At 49.9% G+C, this 19,780-nt stretch overlaps 1 protein-coding gene and 1 long non-coding RNA gene across 14 annotated transcripts in view; both read right to left on the reverse strand.

Moving 5' to 3' along the window:
- Positions 1 to 19,780, reverse strand: part of LOC131901077 (uncharacterized) — a 39,216-nt gene that overhangs the window by 14,559 nt on the left and 4,877 nt on the right. For 3 of the 13 annotated variants that reach the window (XM_059252372.1, XM_059252373.1, XM_059252371.1), the window contains exons 3-5: positions 13,614 to 13,691; positions 13,025 to 13,293; positions 978 to 1,032 (exon numbers count right to left, since the gene is read on the reverse strand). In XM_059252372.1, the coding sequence (XP_059108355.1) occupies positions 978 to 1,032; positions 13,025 to 13,293; positions 13,614 to 13,691 (402 nt within the window). The other 10 variants (XR_009376336.1, XR_009376337.1, XR_009376335.1 and 7 more) reach the window with 6 other exon arrangements.
- On the reverse strand, positions 1,828 to 2,482 carry LOC131901082 (uncharacterized). The gene is made up of 2 exons (XR_009376343.1): positions 2,302 to 2,482; positions 1,828 to 2,185 (listed from the first exon to the last, which is right to left on the reverse strand). It is a non-coding gene; the product is annotated as an uncharacterized LOC131901082 (long non-coding RNA).

Genomic DNA, 19,780 nt, shown 5'->3' on the forward strand with positions numbered 1-19,780 from the left:
TCATATGTTTAAGAACTTGGTTCCTATATAGTACTGCTGTTGGGGAGGCTGTGGAATATTTGGAAGACAGGGTCTCCTAGCTGGTGGATATAGATCACTAGAGGTGGGTTTTGAAGAATAGAGCCTACCCAGATTCTGGTCCCCTTTCTGCTTTCTGATACATTAAGTCCGGAACACGTCTGTCACAACTTCTCCCATCATACTGTTCTATCTAGTCTTTTCTGTCATGGTCTGAGTGCTGACTCTGAAACCAGGAGCCCCAGAGTGAAATTCAATCAGATGCTTTCTAAGGCAGGGACAGTCTTTGAGGTTTTCTCCTAACATCAAGAGGGGTTTTCTCAGCTGCTTGATGCTCTTATTTGTAAAGAGGAACTAGCCATTGTTTTCACTTGCTACCAGCACTATTGTGGCTAATCTTCTCTTGATTGCTTGCCAGCAAGATCTACATTTTAATAGGTCCTTGCATTTGAGTCTTCTCATTCTTGCTTCAGAATAGTTAGTCCCCTTAGGAAGCATTATAGAGCTCTCTGTTCTAACAGCCTAACTCCCAGCATTGGCAGGCATTGTTTATTACTGCTCTGTGGATGGAGGCAGAAATCTATTATTCTCCCACCTGTACCTTTTAGTGTCAGGACAAAGTCATCCCTAGACTCCCTGGCTCCTCTTTACCTCCCAGTATGAAGTCTTTTCCTTATAAACCAGCTTAAGTAAGGTTTAGGAGGACCATCGTTCTTGGCCAGTTTATGGAGAAAGTTGCCCAGTTGCAATGGGCCAAGCATCCCAACCATCAGTTCCCTTGGACCTCACATTCATTCTCTTCCTGCTCTCTGCAGTTCTCAGAGCCCCCTAACCTCATAGGCCCTCAAGTCCCACCACCAGCCCTAAGCACCGCCTTGTGGTTTTTACACAGAAACTCTTCCCCAAACTTCCCATCACCCTTACATGGATCCTAGGAAACGATCTAATGATCAACTTACAGTTAAAATGTGAACTTTTTATGGTTAACGATCTTGATCTTTGTATAAATATTTTCTGTATAAACAAAAACGAAAAGAATTTATACTAACTTATGGTGCCTTCTATCACCAGTAACTATTATTCTAAATAATGGTATTTGGGTTTACAAATCAGGTTTAGCAGTTTTTCTCCTTTAAGAAATGATCAGCCACAATGAAAGTCACAATTATGGTACCCCTCCTCTCCATTAAATGACCTCAGCAGCTATCATTCTATAACAATTAGATATCAGTACTTTAATACTGAGTATGTACATGAATCCCTGAAGAATGATGTTCAAATGTAAACTGCTTGGTAGGTCTGCAGTAGAGAATTCTAACTTGTTCCCAGAAAAAACTTTACTTAGAATAACACTGCATAAAAATTAATCTAAAGGAGACTTGATCCTTGACTGAAAATTGGAGTCTTTAGTTCCATTCGTCTACTACACCAAGGATGCTAAGTTATTTACCTTTGGGATGGACTTTTAAAATATTACTAAATTCAAAAATGATCCCTGACCTGTATGTCCCCTCTTGAAAACCCCTGACCCCTGGGCTGGAGAGATGGCTCAGAGGTTAAGAGCACTGCTTGCTCTTCCAAAGGTCCTGAGTTCAATTCCCAGCAACCACATGGAGGCTCACAACCATCTGTAATGAGAACTGGCGCCCTCTTCTGGTCTGCAGAGATACATGCAGGCAGAATACTGTATACATAATAAATAAATAAATCTTTAAAAAAAAAAAACAAAAAAAAAAAAAAAAAGAAAACCCCTGACCCACACAAACCATAACACTGACAAAAATGAAGATACAGAAGGCAACAGAAAGCTTAGCAAGTAAAGGAGTTTGCTGTGCTAGCCCAACAACCATAGTGTAAGCGCCAAGTCCCAGGGTGGAAGGACAGAACTGACTCTTGAAAGTTGTCCTTGAACCTCTACATGAGGTCCTTCACACGTGTGCGCGCACACACACAGATACACACACACATACAGACACAGACACAGACAGACACACACACACACACACATACACACACAAATAGCACGTTGCAGAAATCCAGCAGCAGTCTACAAGACTCCACCTACCAGGGTGAGCAGTACAGCTGCCAGGATGGCCTTAGGTCTGCTGACCCAAGCTTCCAGGTCAAGGCGGCGAGCAAAGAAGGGCCTCCCAGGTTGACCCCGGACCTGCTAGAGCAGTGGGATGGTGGTGTCCCAGAACCAAGAGCACACGGGAAGTTGTGACACCAAGGGAGACTATCGCCCAACTCAATGGGACCCTAGTCCCAGCACCGGGTTCCCACCTGGCAGAAGACTGCTCCCGGATGGACACAAGGGAAAGGGACAGGCAGCTGTGTACACTGATCAGGACTCCAGGGTGGGGGGCCAGAGCTTCCTGTCCCATGCTCCGATGGTCTAATATTGAGATGGGAGTGGAGAAGGGCTTCCTTCCAAAACCTTGGCCTCCTTGGTGAAGTGCATTCAAGTGATTGCTGAGCCACATCATCCAAAGCAGGGAACACTGGGGCCAGGGACATCCACAACCTCGCCTCAACAGGCAGGCCGTCCAGGTACCTGAGGTGGAGACAAGGACACATCAAAAGAAGAAACATTGCACCCACCTGCCCTCTTGCCTACCAAAACTTGGGACCGGTCCCCACCTTAACCGTCTCCTAGGCAGCACCAGGCAACCATTCTGACCTACCTCCAGCTCTGTCACAATCTCTCTCCTCTGCACAGCCCTCCACCTCCCACCCCTAACCTCCCACCTCCTGACCCTACCCTACACCAACTACCAGGCACCACTCAGGAAACTTCTCTTCCTGTTCTGTAACTTCCCCAAAACCTGTCAGGCAAGGAACTCTCTGTATCCTCTGTGGACACCCACCTACCTGTGGCAGGGCCTAGGAACACACAGGACTCGGCTCTCTCAACAGATTCCAAGTGGACCGAGGACAGGTAACATAGAATCTGAGGGACAAGAAGCAATTCTCACTCTTCACACCAGGATGCCTACAGCACACACCCACTCTGTGTGTTCTTATGGATTTCCCTAAACATTCCAGGTGTCCTCACACAAATTTCTCTCCACGGGCCCAGACCCATGGAACAGAAAAAAGTGTCCACAGATAGAGTGGGTCTGCCCACCAGCCTGCATGAAAAAAACAAAACAAAAAAAAACACCAACAAACTAGAGAACACCCAACACCCCACAGGCAGATTCTCATTCGCTCTCGCCTTACTTTCTCTCTCTCTCATTTATCTATCCTCCTCTACCTCCACCTCCACCTCTATATCTGTCTCCCTATATCCCTCGCTCCTATGTACAGTCTGATCCCTGGTATCCACGGTAGCTAGGCCATGTTCAGGTGGTGGAGTGGAGGCCCTGAGTTCCTAGACCTGCCTGGCAGGCCACTCCAAACGCAGTCCTGCCACCTTTCTGATGGTTCCTACACAGTGCACTCATCCACCATGCCCCGGCATGCCCCTGAGCCCCAAGCCTCAGACGATGAACCACTCCAAACGTTTTGCTCACCTGAACTGGAGCTGAAGGATGGAGCCCTAAAAGGCTCCCCTACATGCAAACCTGTCATTCCCCTACATCCCAGAGCTGACCACCATAACTCTTACATACTGTGCCTCTCAGGGACTGTTATGACTTCTCTCAGGACTAGGCCACAATAATCCCAGGTACACACACACACACACACACACACACACACACACACACACACACACAAAAGCGCTCCTGCATGCTTAGCAGTTCTAGGACTCCAGATAGTGCCCTCTGTTAATTTCAGAGCCTTCTCTAAGTATTCTTCCTGCTGAGATGATGTCTGGACATGTGAGTTCAGAACAAGAGGTTTTTGACTTTCACTCTGGGGGTTCTCCACGGGTATAAGATAAGTCCAGCTAGGCAGGAGAAGACAGGACTATGTGTGTCCTGCATGAAACAGAGGAGGCTTGTCAGGGGAAGCAGGGGCCATAAAACCTGGCCACTATGTTACCTAAAGTCCTGCCTGGCCTCTTTGTGAGCACACCTGAGTCCAAACCCTGTTCTGTCTGCTTCTACTGGAATTCACCTTGAGCCACCACACAGCCATACTGGGTACGAACAATCAGGTTGGATAGGATGATGATGGGGGGTTGAGGGGTCCAGACCCCTTACAGGGATCTGGTGATGTGGCTCTGGAGATGGAACTTTTCTAACAGGTCCCAGTCCCTGAATTCCACCTGTAGCACAGCTCAAGAGAAAAGCCAGTTGTAAAAGAAACAAAATGCAAGCCAGAGAGAAGGTCTGGCAGCCAGAGTGGAGAGGTGATGGCAGGAGGAAATAAATGGATTACAGACATTTGGCCAAGGTGGCTAGCAACCAGGCCTGAGACCCTGAGCACCTCCCAGAGATGCAGGGCAGAGTTTGTGTGGTCTCCGGAAGTGAGCTCTGGATACTGCTAGGGAGGCTCAGACAAAAGCTAGAGGGTCCCGGGGTAGCCTTGTGCACCACAGTAAGGGCAGGTGAGCTGGCAAGCAGTCAGGAAAAGTTCCACACACCGACCATGATGCAGCCCAGGCTGCACAATCCCCTGCGGAGAGGTCCTCTCCTGCTGCCAGACATGGTGGCCACAGGACCTGGAGGCTGTGCTTCCATGACCTGCAAGCCAAGTCTAGTGGCCCCCGACCGGAGCCGGTCACCTGGACCCTGCTTCCTCCTCCAGCTCTCCTGGGTCATGGAGTGGGCAAGAGAACCGCTTTGGTGCTGGGAGACCCAGGCGGGAGCCCTTCCTTAGCCAGCCCTCCTCCATTTCCAGGGTAGCACAGGGACATGCTGGCGGAATTGGCAAACTGAATCCTCGGGATGGCAGCAGGGCACCAAGAATGCCAAGGGCCAAGTGCGAAGGGTGCTCTCTCTCCGCCTTTCACAAAGCAAAAAAAAAAAAAAAAAAAAAAAAAGCCAAAGCTCCAAGATGGAGGACAACCATCTAGGCTAGGACTGGACAGACATGCCACTCTAGGGCTGCTGCTAGGGATTCAGTGGTGTGCAGAAAGTGAGGGTGTGGTGTGTAGATGGGGGTAACAGACTTTAACTGGTTCCTCCATTGTAACCTCCATGCACTGCACTTCCCTGACACACTAGGCTTTGTGCCAGCCCCTGAAGGCCCTGCCTGAGGGTATGGTGGGGTGCAGGGAGAGAGGGCGGGTGGTGGAGGGTGTCATGGAGGGGGCCAAGTGGGGAGTGTGTGGATGTGGGGGCAGGCTCACTTGAGAGTCTGAGCCACACCCTAAGGAAGTCCTCCACAAACCACATCTGGACTATAGGGGAGGAGCCAAAGAAACATAATAATGGGGTTGGGGTTCAGGGGCAGAGCATCACCCCCTAGCTGCCAAACCAGGGTATTCTAACAGCTGCATCCCTGCCCTAGCCCAGCCTTCACCCCAGACACACAGACACACACAGACACACACTCAGACACACACAGACACACACACACACACAGCAGCTTTCAGAGATCCAGTGGCAGTCTACATGACTCCACCCACCTGGGTGACCAGTACAGCTTCCAGCATGGCCTTGGGTCTGCTGACCCAAGCTTCCAGGTCAAGGTGGCCTGGCAAGAGGGGCCTCCAAGGCTGTACCCGGTACTTCTAAGGCAGTGGATTGGAAGGTGTTACACCAAGGGAGACGACCACCCAACTCAATGGGACCCTAGACCCAGCTCGGGCTTCCCACCTTGCAGAAGGCCGCTCCAGGATGGACACAAGGCAAAAGGGCAGGCAGCTATGTATGCTTGTAAGGGATGCAGAGTCAGCGGCCTTAGTCCCGTGTCCCAAATCCGGTGGTCTAATACTAAGATGGGAGAAGAAGGACTTCCTTCCAAAACCTTGGCCTTGGTAGTGATGAGCGTTCAGATGGATGCTGCCCCACATCATGAGAAGCAGGGACCATAAGGCCTGGGATATCCACAACCTTGCCTCAACAGGCAGGGCATCCAGGTCCCTGAGGTGAAGACAAGAACACATCAAAAGAAGAAACATTGCACCCACCTGCCCTCTTGCCCTACCAAACCCTGGGCCCAGGCCCCCAACTTAACCGTCTCCTAGGCAGCACCAGGCAACCATTCTGACCTATGTCCACCTCTGTCACAATCTCTCTCCTCTGCACAGCCCTCCACCTCCCACCCCTAACCTCCCACCTCCCGACCCTATCCTATACCAAACACCAGGCACCACTCAGGAAACTTCTCTTTCCGTTCTCTAACTTCCCCAAGACCCTGTCAGGCATGGAACTCTCTGTATCCTCTGTGGACACCCACCTACCTGTGGCAGGGCCTAGGAACACACAGGACTCGGCTCTCTCAACAGATTCCAAGTGGACCGAGGACAGGTAACATAGAATCTGAGGGACAAGAAGCAATTCTCACTCTTCACACCAGGATGCCTACAGCACACACGCACCCTGTGTGTCCTTATGGATTTCCCTAAACATTCCAGGTGTCCTCACACAAATTTCTCTCCACAGGCCCAGACCCATGGAAGAGAAAAAAGTGTCCACAGACAGAGTGGGTCTGCCCACCAGCCTGCATGAAAAAAAAAAAAAAACACCAACAAACTAGAGAACACCCAACACCCCACAGGCAGATTCTCATTTGCTCTCGCCTTACTTTCTCTCTCTCTCATTTATCTATCCTCCTCTACCTCCACCTCCACCTCTATCTCTGTCTTTCTCTGTCCCTCGCTCCTATGTACAGTCCCATCCCTGGTATCCAGGTTAGCTAGGCCATGTTCAGTAGGGAAATGCTTTTCACTCCTCAACAGGAAGCCTTCCTTCAATGAGCACTGAAAGTCTCCAGAGGCTCTCCTCCACACTGCTGACATCTTCCATGATAAAGCCTAGAAGAAAATCACTCTCCCTGTCACCTGGAGACAAGCCTGTCTATGCTCTTCCAAATCTCCCTCTCTACAAAGCTTCCTGGAGACTTTTGCTGTGGCTAAAAAGGGAGCTTCCTGGTGATGGGGGTGGGTGTGGAGGACCTGACTTCATGGACCTGCCTGTCAGGCCACTTTAAAGGTCGGTACTGCCACCTTCCCAATGGTTCCTACACAATGCTCTTACCAACCACACTCTGGCATGCCCCTGAGCCCTAATCCACACACGCGAAGCACCACTCCAAACCTTGTACTCACCTGAGCTGGATCTGAAGGATGGAGCCCTAAAAGTTCCCTACATGCAAACCTGTCCTTCCTCTACATCCCAGAGCTGACGACCATAACTCGTACATACTGTGCCTCTCAGGCACTGCTATGACTTCTCAAAGTACTGGGCCACAATAATCGCAGGTATACACACACACACACACACACACACACACACACACACAGACACACACACACATACACAAAAGCGCTCCTGCATGCTTAGCAGTTGTAGGACTCCAGATAGTGCCCTCTGTTAATTTCAGAGCCTTCTCTAATTATTCTTCCTTCTGTGATGATGTCTGGACATGAGAATGCAGGACAAAGGGCTTTTGGACCTTTGATGGTGGCAGTTCTTCCCGGGTTTAATGCAAATGAAGCTAGGCAGGAGAAGACAGGACTATGTGTGTCCTGAATGACACAGAGGAGGCTTGTCAGGGGAAGCACAGGCTGTGAAACCTGGCCACAATGGTACCTATGTCCTGCCTGGCCTCTTTGTGAGCATCCCTGAGTCCAAACACTGTTCTGGATTTTTCTACTTGAGCCACCACACTGCCATACTGGGTACGAACAATCAGGTTGGATAGGATGATGATTTGGGAGTTGAGGGTTCCAGATCCATTACAGGGATCTGGGGATGTGGCTCTGGAGCTGGAACCTTTTCTAACAGGTCCCAGTGCCTAAATTCAACCTGTAGCACAACTCAAGAGAAAATCCAGTTGTAAAAGAAACAAAAGGCAAGCCAGAGAGAAGTCCAGGCAGCCAGAGAGGAGAGGGGATGGCAGGAGGAGATAAATGGATGACAGACATTTGGCCAAGGTGGCTAGCAACCAGGCCTGAGACCTTGAGCACCTCCCAGAGATGCAGGGCAGAGTTTGTGTGGTCTCTGGAAGTGAGCTGTGGATACTGCTAGGGAGGCTCAGACAAAAGGTAGGGGGTCCTGGGGTGGCCTTGTGCACCACTGTAAGGGCAGGCGGGCTGGCACGGAGGCAGGAAAAGTTCCACACACCGACCATGATGCAGCCCAGGCTGCACAATCCCCTGCGGAGAGGTCCTCTCCTGCTCCCAGACATGGCGGCCACAGGACCCGGGAGGCTGTGCTTCCGTGAACCCCAAGCCAGCCAAGTGTCGCCCGCCCGGAGCCGGTCACCTGGACCCTGCTTCCTCCTCCAGCTCTCCTGGGTCATGGAGCTGGACAGAGAACCGCTTTGGTCCTGGGGGACCCAGGCGGGAGCCCTTCCCTAGGCGGCATGCCTCCATTTCCAGGGTAGCACAGGGACCTGCTGGCGGAATTGGCAAACTGAATCCGCGGGATGGCAGCAGGGCACCGAGAATGCCAAGGGCCCAGGGCGAAGGGTGCTCTCTCTCTGCCCTTCACAAAGCAAAAAAAAAAAAAAAAAAGCCAAAGCTCCAAGATGGAGGACAACCATCTAGGCTAGGACTGGACAGACATGCCACTCTAGGGCTGCTGCTAGGGATTCAGTGGTGTGCAGAAGGTGAGAGTGTGGTGTGTAGATGGGGGTAACAGACTTTAACTGGTTCCTCCATTGTAACCTCCATGCACTGCACTTCCCTGACACACTCGGCTTTGTGCCAGCCCGTGAAGGCCCTGCCTGAGGGTATGGTGGGGTGCAGGGAGAGAGGGCAGGTGGTGAAGGGTGTCATGGAGGGGGCCAAGTGGAGAGTGTGTGGATGTGGGGGCAGGCTCACTTGAGAGTCTGAGCCACGCCCAAAGGAAGTCCTTCACAAACCACATCTGGATTATAGGGGAGGAGCCAAAGAAACATAATAATGGGGTTGGGGTTCAGGGGCAGAGCATCACCCCCTAGCTGCCAAACCAGGGATTTCTAACAGCTGCATCCCTGCCCTAGCCCAGCCTTCACCCCAGACACACAGACACACACAGACACACACACATACACACACACACACACACACACACACACACACACACACACACACACACAGCAGCTTTCAGAGATCCAGTGGCAGTCTACATGACTCCACCCACCAGGGTGACCAGTACAGCTTCCAGCATGGCCTTGGGTCTGCTGACCCAAGCTTCCAGGTCAAGGTGGCCCGGCAAGTGGGGCCTCCAAGGCTGTACCCGGTTCTTCTAAGGCAGTGGGATGGAAGGTGTTACACCAAGGGAGACGACCACCCAACTCAATGGGACCCTAGACCCAGCTCGGGCTTCCCACCTTGCAGAAGGCCGCTCCAGGATGGACACAAGGCAAAAGGGCAAGCAGATGTGTATGCTTGTAAGGGATGCAGAGTCAGCGGCCTTAGTCCCGTGTCCCAAATCCGATGGTCTAATACTAAGATGGGAGAAGAAGGACTTCCTTCCAAAACCTTGGCCTTGGTAGTGATGAGCATTCAGATGGATGCTGCCCCACATCATGCGAAGCAGGGACCATAAGGCCCGGGACATCCACAACCTTGCCTCAACAGGCAGGGCGTCCAGGTCCCTGAGGTGAAGACAAGAACACATCAAAAGAAGAAACATTGCACCCACCTGCCCTCTTGCCCTACCAAACCCTGGGCCCAGGCCCCCACCTTAACCGTCTCCTAGGCAGCACCAGGCAACCATTCTGACCTACCTCCAGCTCTGTCACAATCCCTCTGCTCTGCACAGACCTCCACCTCCCACCCCTAACCTCCCACCTCCCGACCCTACCCTACACCAAATACCAGGCACTACTCAGGAAACTTCTCTTTCTGTTCTCTAACTTCCTCAAGACCCTGTCAGGCATGGAACTCTCTGTATCCTCTGTGGATACACACCTACCTGTGGCAGGGCCTAGGCACACACAGGACTCAGCTCTCTCAAGAGATTCAAGTGGACCAAGGACAGGCAACATAGAAGCTGAGGGACATGAAACAATTCTCACTCTTAACACCAGGATGCCTTCAGCACACACCCACCCTGTCTGTCTTTATGGATTTCCCACAACATTCCCGGTGTCATCACACAAAATTCCCTCCAGGGGCACAGATCCATGGAACAGAAAAAAGTGTCCATAGACAGTGGGTCCTCCCAACAGCCTGCATGAAAAAAACACCAACAACACAACAAAAGATTCTCATTTGCTCTCGCCTCACTTTCTCTCTCTCTCATTTATCTATCCTCCTCTACCTCCACCTCTACCTCTATCTCTGTCTTTCTCTAGGCCTCACTCCTATGTACAGTCCCATCCCTGGTATCCAGGGTAGCTAGGCCATGATGAGTTGGGAAATGCTTTGCACTCCCCAACAGGAAGCCTTCCTTCCATGAGCACTGAAAGTCTCCAGAGGACCTCCTGTTCATGGCTGACATCTTCCATCATTGAGCCTAGAAGAAAATCACTCTCCCTAGCACCTGGAGACAAGCCTTTCTATGCTATTCAAACTCTCCCTCTCTACAAAGCTTTCTGAAGACATGTCCTGAGGCTAAAAGGGGAGCTTCCTGTTGCTGGGGGTTTGGGTGGAGGCCCTGACTTCCCATACATGCTTGCCACGCCACTCCAAAGGACTGTCCTGCCACCTTTGATGATTCCTACACAATGCTCTCATCCACCATGCCACAACATGCGCCTGAGACCCAAACCTAACACAGGATGCACCACTCCAAACCTTGTGCTCACCTGAGCTGGAGCTGAAGGATGGCACCCTAAAAGGCTTCCCTACATGCCAACCTGTCCTTCCCCATCAACCTGGATCTGACCACCATAACTGTTATATACTGTGCCTCTCAGCCACCTCTTATGGATCCAAACTGGACTACACCACATTAACCCAGGCACTCAGAAACATTCAAAAGACACACACACACACACACACACACACACCACACACACACACACACACACACACACACACACACACACAGCAATTCTAAGACTCCAGATAGTACCCTCTGTTAATTTCAGAGCCTTCTCCAAGTACTCTTCCTGCTGAGATGATGTCTGGACAGGGAAGTGCAGGACAAGGGGCTTTCCGACTTCTGACCCTGGGAGTTCTCCGTGGTTTAAGGAAAGTGAGCTAGGCAGGAGAACACAGGAAGGAGTATGCTGTCTGCATGGTTGTCCTGAATGACCCAGAGGAGGCTTGTCAGGGGAGGCAGCGACCATGAAACCTGGCCACCATGGTACCTAAGTTCTGCCTGGCCTCTTTGTGAGCACACCAATGTGGATGCTTCTACTGGGATTCACTTTGAGCCAGCACACTGCCTTACTGGGTACACACAACCATTTTGCATAGGATGAGGATGGGGGGGCGGGGCTGGCAAACCACATGTAGGGCTCAGGGGATGGGGCTCTGCAGCAGGAACCTTTTTGGACAGGTCCCAGTCCCTGAATTCCACCTGTAGCACAGCTCAAAGGGAAACCCTGTCAAAGGAACAAAAGGCAAGCCAGAGAGAAGGCCTGGCAGCCAGAGAGGAGAGAGATGTCAGGAGGAGTTAAATGGATGACAGACATTTGGCCAAGGTGGCTAGCAACCAGGCCTGAGACCCTGAGCACCTCCCAGAGATGGAGGGCAGAGTTTGTGTGGTCTCCGGAAGTGAGCTGTGGGTACTGCTTGGGAGATTCAGACAAAAGCTAGGGGGTCCCTGGGTGGCCTTGTGAACCACGATAAGGGCAGGCTATCTGGAACACGGGTAGGAAATTTGCCCAAAACGACCATGATGCAGCCCAGACTGCACAATCCCCTGTGGAGAGGTCCTCTCCTGCTCCCAGACATGGTGGCCACAGGACCCGGGAGGCTGTGCTTCCCTGAACCCCAAGCCAGCCACGTGGCGCCGGCCCGGAGCTGGTCCCCTGGACTCTGCTTCCTCCTCCAGCTCTCCTGGGTCATGGAGCGGGCCAGAGAACCACTTTGGTCCTGGGGGACCCAGGCGGGAGTCCTTCCCTAGGTGGCATGCCTCCCTTTCCAGGGAAGCACAGGGACTTGCTGGCGGAATCGGCAAACTGAATCCGCGTGATGGCAGCAGTGCACCGAGAATGCCAAGGGCCAAGGCAGAAGGGTGCACCCCCTCCGCCCTTGGCAAAGCCAATGAAAAAAATAAAAAAGCCAAAGCTAGTCTACAAAGCTCCAAGATGGAGGCCAACCACGTAGGCTAGGACTGGCCAGATGTGCCGCTCTAGGGCTGCTGCTAGGGATCGGAGGGTGTTCAGCAGGTGGGGATGTGGTGTGTAGATGGGCCTCACAGACCTTAACTGGTTCCTCCACTGTTTCCTCCAAGCACTGCACTGCCCTGAGACACTGGCTTTGTGCCAGCCCCTGAAGGCCCTACCTGAGGGTATAGTGGGGTGCGGGGAGAGGGGGCGGGTGGTGGAGGGTGTCATGTAGGGGGCCAAGTGGGGACTGTGTGGATGTGAGAGCCGGTGCACTGGAGAGCCTGAGCCAGACCCTAAGGGAGTCCTCTACAAACCACATGCCAATCTGAACTATAGGGGAGGAGCCTCACAAACATATTCATGGGGTTGGGGTCCAGGGGCTGAGCATCTCCCCCTAGCAGGCAAACCAGGGTATTCTCACAGCTGCATCCCTGGACTCACCCCGCCCTCACCCCAGACACACAAACACACAGAGAAACAAACACACACACATCCACTGGCTGTCTACATGACTCCACCCACCAGGGTGACCAGTACAGCTGCCAGTATGGCCTTGGGTCTGCTGACTCAAGCTTCCAGGTCAAGGTGGCCAGACAAGAGGGTCCTCCCAAGCTGAACCCGGTCCTGCTAGGGCAGTGGAGTGGTGGACCCTGAACCGAGAGCACACGGGGAAGTGTCACAACAAAGGGAGACGACCACCCAACTCAATGGGACCCTAGGCCCAGCGCAGGCTTCTCACCTGGCAGAAGGCTGTTCCCGGATGGACACAAGGAAAAGGCAGGCAGCAGTGTGCACTGGTCAAGGGTCCAGGGACAGGGGCCTGAGTCCCCTCTTCCAGGGTTCCATGGTGTAATCTTGAGATGGGAGAGGAGAAGGGCTTCCTTCCAAAACCTTGGACTTGGTAGTGATGTGCATTCAGATGGAATTGCCCCAAATCATCCGAAGCAGGGACCACTGGGGGCCGGGGACATCCATAAACTCGCCTCAACAGGCAGGCCGTCCACGGCCCTGAGGTGGGGACAAGGACACATCAAAAGAAGAAACATTGCACCCACCTGCCCTCTTGCCCTACCAAACCCTGGGCCCAGGCCCCCACCTTAACCGTCTCCTAGGCAGCACCAGGCAACCATTCTGACCTACGTCCACCTCTGTCACAATCTCTCTCCTCTGCACAGCCCTCCACCTCCCACCCCTAACCTCCCACCTCCCGACCCTACCCTACACCAACTACCAGGCACCACTCAGGAAACTTCTCTTTCTGTTCTCTAACTTCCTCAAGACCCTGTCAGGCATGAAACTCTCTGTATCCTCTGTGGACACCTACCTACCTGTGGCAGAGCCTAGGCACACACAGGACTCAGCTCTCTCAAGAGATTCAAGCTGACCAAGGACAGGCAACATAGAAGCTGAGGGACAAGAAGCAATTCTCACTCTTAACACCAGGATGCCTGCAGCACACACCCACCCCAGCACGCCCCTGAGCTCCAACCCGCAAACAAAATGCACCACTCCAAGCATTGTGCTCACCTGAGCTGGAGCTGAAGGATGGAGCCCTAAAAGGCTTCCCCTACATGCCAACCTGTCCTTCCCCATCAACCTGGACCTGACCACAATAACTCTTATATACTGTGCCTCTCAGCCACCTCTTATGGACCCAAACAGGACTACACCACAATAAACCCAGGCACTCACAAACACCCAATACACACACACACACACACACACACACACACACACACACACACACACAGAGCAGGTCTAGGACTCCACATACTGCCCTCTGTTAATTTCAGAGCCTTCTCCAAGTATTCTTCCTGTTGAGATGGTGTCTGGACAGGGCAGTGCAGGACAAGGGGCTTTTTGACCTTTGATTCTGGGGGTTCTACCTGGTTTAAGGCAAAGGTGAGCTAAGCAGGAGAACACAGGAAGGAGTATTCGGCCTGCATGTGTGTCCTGCACGACAGAGAAGAAGCTTCTCAGGGGAGGCAAGGGCCGTGAAACCTGGCCTCCATGGTACCTAAGTCCTGCCTGGCCTGTTTGTGAGCACCCCTGAGACCAAACCCTGCTCTGGATGCTTCTACTGGGATTCACCCTGAGCCACCACACTGCCTTGAGCTCTGGATCACTAGGTACACACAACCAGCTTGCATAGGATGATGATGGGGGGGGGGGGTCCCAGACCAATTGTTGGATTCTGGGGATGTGGCTCTGGAGTGTCAGGAGCCAAGTAGCCTAACTGATTCTCATGGGAAAAAGCAGTGTACCCAATCTTCCGTTAACAGTTTCAATAGCAACCATTTTTCAACAAAACCACAGTATGTACCTTTTGATCTACTCCCTGAAACATAATGGTTTGCTGTATGGTCCGTTGATCAGGCCCTGGAACAAAGAGACCTTTTCCTGAACCCTACCTTACCCTAACTTCCTCCTAGTAACTTTCCATACCCCTATCTACTTCTCCTAGCTCCTAGCATATATAAACCCGATTCCCCTTGCAATAAACGAGACCTTGACGCAACTCAGACTGACTTTGTCTTCCTTTACGCGCCTGGTCTCCTTTCTCTCTCACCCCCATTGATCTTTCAGGAGGTGCCTCCTCGGGTCTCATCAAATAACGTGGCCCGCGGGACGGGTCAAGTGGCGCCCGAACGTGGGGCTCGAGGCACGGTGACCTACCGGACGACGGATAACAAAAGGGGCCCCGGAGAGAATTAGGGTAGAGACGCCCGGACCGCATCACTCGCGCAACGCGGGAGAGTCTTGAGGTAAGTGTCGTCCAATCGATCAATGGGAAAAAATTTATCTAAAGAGGCATTTTTTAAAGGAGATGAAAGGGAATCTTCGGGAGAGAGGATTAAGAGTTAAAAAAAAAGGATTTAGTAAAGTTCTTTCAATATGTGGAGGAGAAGTGTCCCTGGTTAGTGATTGATGGACCAGGAATTCACCCTTTGACTTGGAACAGGGTTGGAAAAGATATTAACAAATTAATCAGAGACGGGGAAAATGTCCCCGATGCCTTTTTTAGTTTTTATGGTGTGATTAGAGATTTTCTAAAGGAAGCAGAGGGAGATGGGCGTGTTTCACATTTACTAGCCCTTGCAGAGGATTTTCTTTCAAACTCCCCCTGCCTGACACCCAAGTGTCCAGAGGTTTATTAACATCTACCGGTAAGAGCGCTCTCTGTCTTGTCTGTGTCTCTCTGTCTTGTTACTTTTGTTTTGTACTTTGCAGGCTCGACTTGCACTTTGCAGGCTCTCACTGGGACAGACGTGTCCAGACAGTGAACCTGGCGGCGAAGGGAGACGTCCCAGAGCCCTAAAGCCACCTCAGAGGTGACGATTTGGTTTAGGAGCATCTTTGGGTATCTTCCCCCACGGTGGGAGGAAGTGCCACTTTGTATTTTGTCCCGGGAATTTGTCAGAGCCATTTTGTGGGTTTTTTGTATGTTTTGTTGTGATCATTGTTACTTTACTCTCTTCTTCTCTTCCAAAAAAAAAGGTGCATGTCTGACTGACAGGGATGTGGAAGCCCCTGATGTCTGTTTAATTAAGGACAGAGATCCTCCAGTCTGGATTGTTTTTGGTGTGATTGAGCCTGGAGGGTCAAAACCTCTCCCCCCCCCCCAGAGCACATCAGGCTGTCACTGTTCTTGGAGCTTTGTTGGTTGTCTCGTTGGGACAAAGTTTTTTCGTGTGCCCTTGGTCTTGTGTGTAATGTGTTAATTGTTCTCATTGTTGACTGGACTGTGACGGACGCTATGGGACAGTTCCCTTCTTCTCCACTAGACCTTTGCCTAGCCCACTGAAAGGATGTGTGAGCCACAATAAAGGGAACTGGGTCCCCCACTCCCACTCCCCGACTGAACTGAGATAAACAGGTATCCCCTGCCAGGTGGGGCTTGCATACTGCAAGAGGGGCTTGCTGGCTGTGAATGAGGCAGTGCTGATGTTCCGGTTCTTGGATTGTCTGTGTAAATGTTATTTGTTTTTGTCTACTAACCTCCCTTATTTTCCTAGAGGAAGAGGAGGAAAGAGAGGCATAACAAAGGCTACCTCCATCCCTCCCTAGCTCTCTTGCTATCAGGACTGCAGCCAGCTGGCTGCTCTCACGAGGGTGGGGGTGCATGCTCTCGGTACAGGCGGGCAAAGACGGGAACTTTGGACAGGACAATGGGGACTGCCTGCAATTGACAAAAACTGTGTGTACACTGAACAGAGAATCTGACTTTAGTCAGAAGAGTTAACAAAAACTTTTTTTCAGGAACACTGGCAGCCAAGGACATGCTCTATGCCCACTGCTCCCCCTCCCTTCCTTTACTGTGATAACTTTAAGGTCTCTTCTGCCGGCCAGCCACTTCTCTTGTTAACCCTTCTCTGTCCTGGTATTGCTTAAAAAGAAATGTTAAGTTACCAGTTCAAGACACTGGGAAAATTATGCTTTTGTTTCCACAGGAAAAACAAAAATTTACATGGGTTTTGGTCATTTGAGTTCAATGGGTTACAAATACTTGCCATCATTTAAGAGACTTGGTTTCAAATTATTGCTGGTTAAGATAAAAAACAATGTTTTTATAAAAAAAAAAAGACTTGAGATACATATATAAAAAAATGAAACATGTTTCAGATTTCTTTGTCTTGCTATTCTGCTGTTACATTGAGACTCCAAAGGGTCATAGTTGTAAAAATATCTGTCTACTCTACAGGTATGAATGAAAAATGTGGCCACATGTATGTTTGGTTTTGAATGTCTGAGTTTGCATGTCCTTTGTGTTAAGAAATACAAGTTAATACTAGTCATCTGGCTATTCAGATACTAGTTTAAAGCATAAACTGTTCTATTTAAACAAAAAAACTGAGAGGTATATTTGACTAATATATCTATAAGAGAACAATTTGGCCTGGTTATTGTTACCAAATTTAGAGATATTTTTAAGATTGGGCCTAGATTTGTTTGGCTCAGATACATTTAATAGATAATGGTCCTCAAACCTGTCAAAGATCTGATGAATATGGCATTTACATTATTTGATAAAAAACTTACTATAGCAAACAGAGACTCCAAGCTCCCTAGCTCCTAGCAATGACTCCCAAGGAATGGCCAATTCCCCTACGCTATGTCAAAAGTATGTAGCTCAGTCTATAGATCCAGTGAGGGTCCAGTACCCTGAAGTTTATATTATACATTATACGGATGATTTGTTAATAGCAGGAAAATCTGAAGAAAAAACACAAAATGTAGCTCAAAAGATAATTACCACACTTCAGGACCGAGAATTTCATATAGCTCCAGAGAAGATACAAACCCAATACCCCTTCCTGTTTTTAGGGTTCGAGTTACACCCGGACCTCCTCTATACACAAAAAATCCAGATTAGAAAAGATACACTTCGTTGTCTCAATGATTTTCAAAAGCTTTTAGGGGATATCAATTGGCTGCGACCCTATTTAAAAATAACCAAGGGAGAGTTAGGCCCCCTTGAGGATATCCTCAAAGGAGACTCCGACCCTCAATCCCCTAGATACCTTACGGTGGAGGCAGAGAGGGTATTACAAAAGGTTGAAACAGCCATCACTCAACAACACACGGGATATTTTGACCCAACTCTCCCATTGTATTTGATCATTTTTTCTACAGATTTTGCCCCTACAGGCCTGCTTTGGCAAGAGTCCGTACCTTTACTGTGGGTACATCTTCCTGTTACTAAAAGAAAAATCCTTCCTACTTATCCTTCCCTGGTTTGCCAATCAATAATGTTAGGAATAAAAGCCTCCACTCGATACTTTGGGCATGACCCTGATATTATTGTTATGCCATATGATAAAGAGCAACTTGAATGGTTATGCACCCGTAGTCCTGACTGGGCCATTCTTGTCTGCACCTATGAAGGAAACTTAACACACAGATGCCCAGTAACAAAATCCTACAATTCTTCTCCCTCACTTCTTTTGTTTTCCTTAAAAATACCCGAATGGAGCCCATCCCGGACTCCCCTGTGCTTTTCATAGATGGGTCAAGTAATGGTAAAGCTGCTTATGTCCTCAATGGCCAAAAGAATGTTATGACAACCCCTTTCAAGTCAGCTCAGCTGGTGGAGCTATATGCTGCCCTTGCTGTCTTTAAAAATTTTGAAGGTTGCTCCTTTAGTTTGTATTCAGACAGTAGATATGTGGTAGGGGCTTTACAGGCTTTGGAAATGGTCCCAATAATCCAACCCATTACTCCCACCTTTCAAATGTTTTCTGAATTACAAAAATTAATCCGACAAAGGTCGCTACCCTTTTATGTTGGCCATATTCGTACCCACACAGGCCTACCTGGACCCCTAGCTCAGGGAAATGAACTTGCCGATTCTGCTACACGTTCTATCTTGATTTCTCACTTGGAACATGATCAGGTAGCAGCTGCTCGTGAGGCGCACCACCTTCATCACCTCAATGCTCAAACTTTGAGACTAAGGTTCTCAATTACTAGAGAACAGGCTAGGGAAATTGTAAAAAACTGTAAAAATTGCCTGATGCTCTTACCTGAACCTCATTATGGAGTAAACCCCAGAGGGCTTATACCTGGACAACTATGGCAGATGGATGTCACCCATGTTCCTTCTTTTGGCAAATTAAAGTTTATACATGTTACTGTAGATACCTTCAGTGGATTTATTTGTGCCTCTGCTCATAGTGGAGAAGCCACCAAAGATGTTATCAATCATATGTTACATGTCTTCACAGTGCTAGGTCAGCCGAAATGTATAAAAACTGATAATGGTCCAGGATATACTAGTAGCAAATTCAGACAATTTTGTTTACAATTAGGAATTAAACACTTCACTGGAATATCCTATAACCCTCAAGGCAAAGGTATCATGGAGAGAGCTCACCAAACTTTAAAAAATACTCTTAATAAACTTAGCTCACAAGAGACACTATTTCCCCTTAAGGGAAACCACAAAGCTCTGCTTTCTCACACCCTATTCGTATTAAATTTTCTGACATTGGACGCTTTTGGAAAATCTGCAGCTGAGCAATACTGGCACCCAGAAACCAGACAAGGATATGCTCAGGCCCTTTGGAAAGATCCAATAACTGGAATATGGGGTGGTCCTGATCCAGTTATAATCTGGGGGAAGGGGTCTGCATGTATTTATGACTCCAAGGAAAATGGGGCTCGTTGGCTACCAGAAAGACTGATTAAGCCTTACTCTGCACAGATTGCCTCCCTAGACTAAGGAAAAAATAACTGTTATGTCCAGGACACAACCCTGAGACAAAATTCTCTCTTTTTCTTTCAGAAATGCCTCCAGCTTGGAAAATAAAGGGAGCCATGGACATCTCAATAGCAGGACCTGTTCGTCGCGAGCCTTGGAAAACCAACCCCTGCTTCATCGTTTGCTTACTACTCTTCCCCCTTCCCCTCTCCTGCATCTCCAAGGAAAGCCCCCGTGCTATTAAAAAGCTTACCTGGCGAATTTTCACAGTAACAGGGGAGGAGGTCTGGAAGG

This window comes from Peromyscus eremicus, unplaced genomic scaffold, assembly GCF_949786415.1.
Source record: "Peromyscus eremicus unplaced genomic scaffold, PerEre_H2_v1 PerEre#2#chrX_unloc_2, whole genome shotgun sequence".
Lineage (NCBI taxonomy): Eukaryota > Metazoa > Chordata > Mammalia > Rodentia > Cricetidae > Peromyscus > Peromyscus eremicus.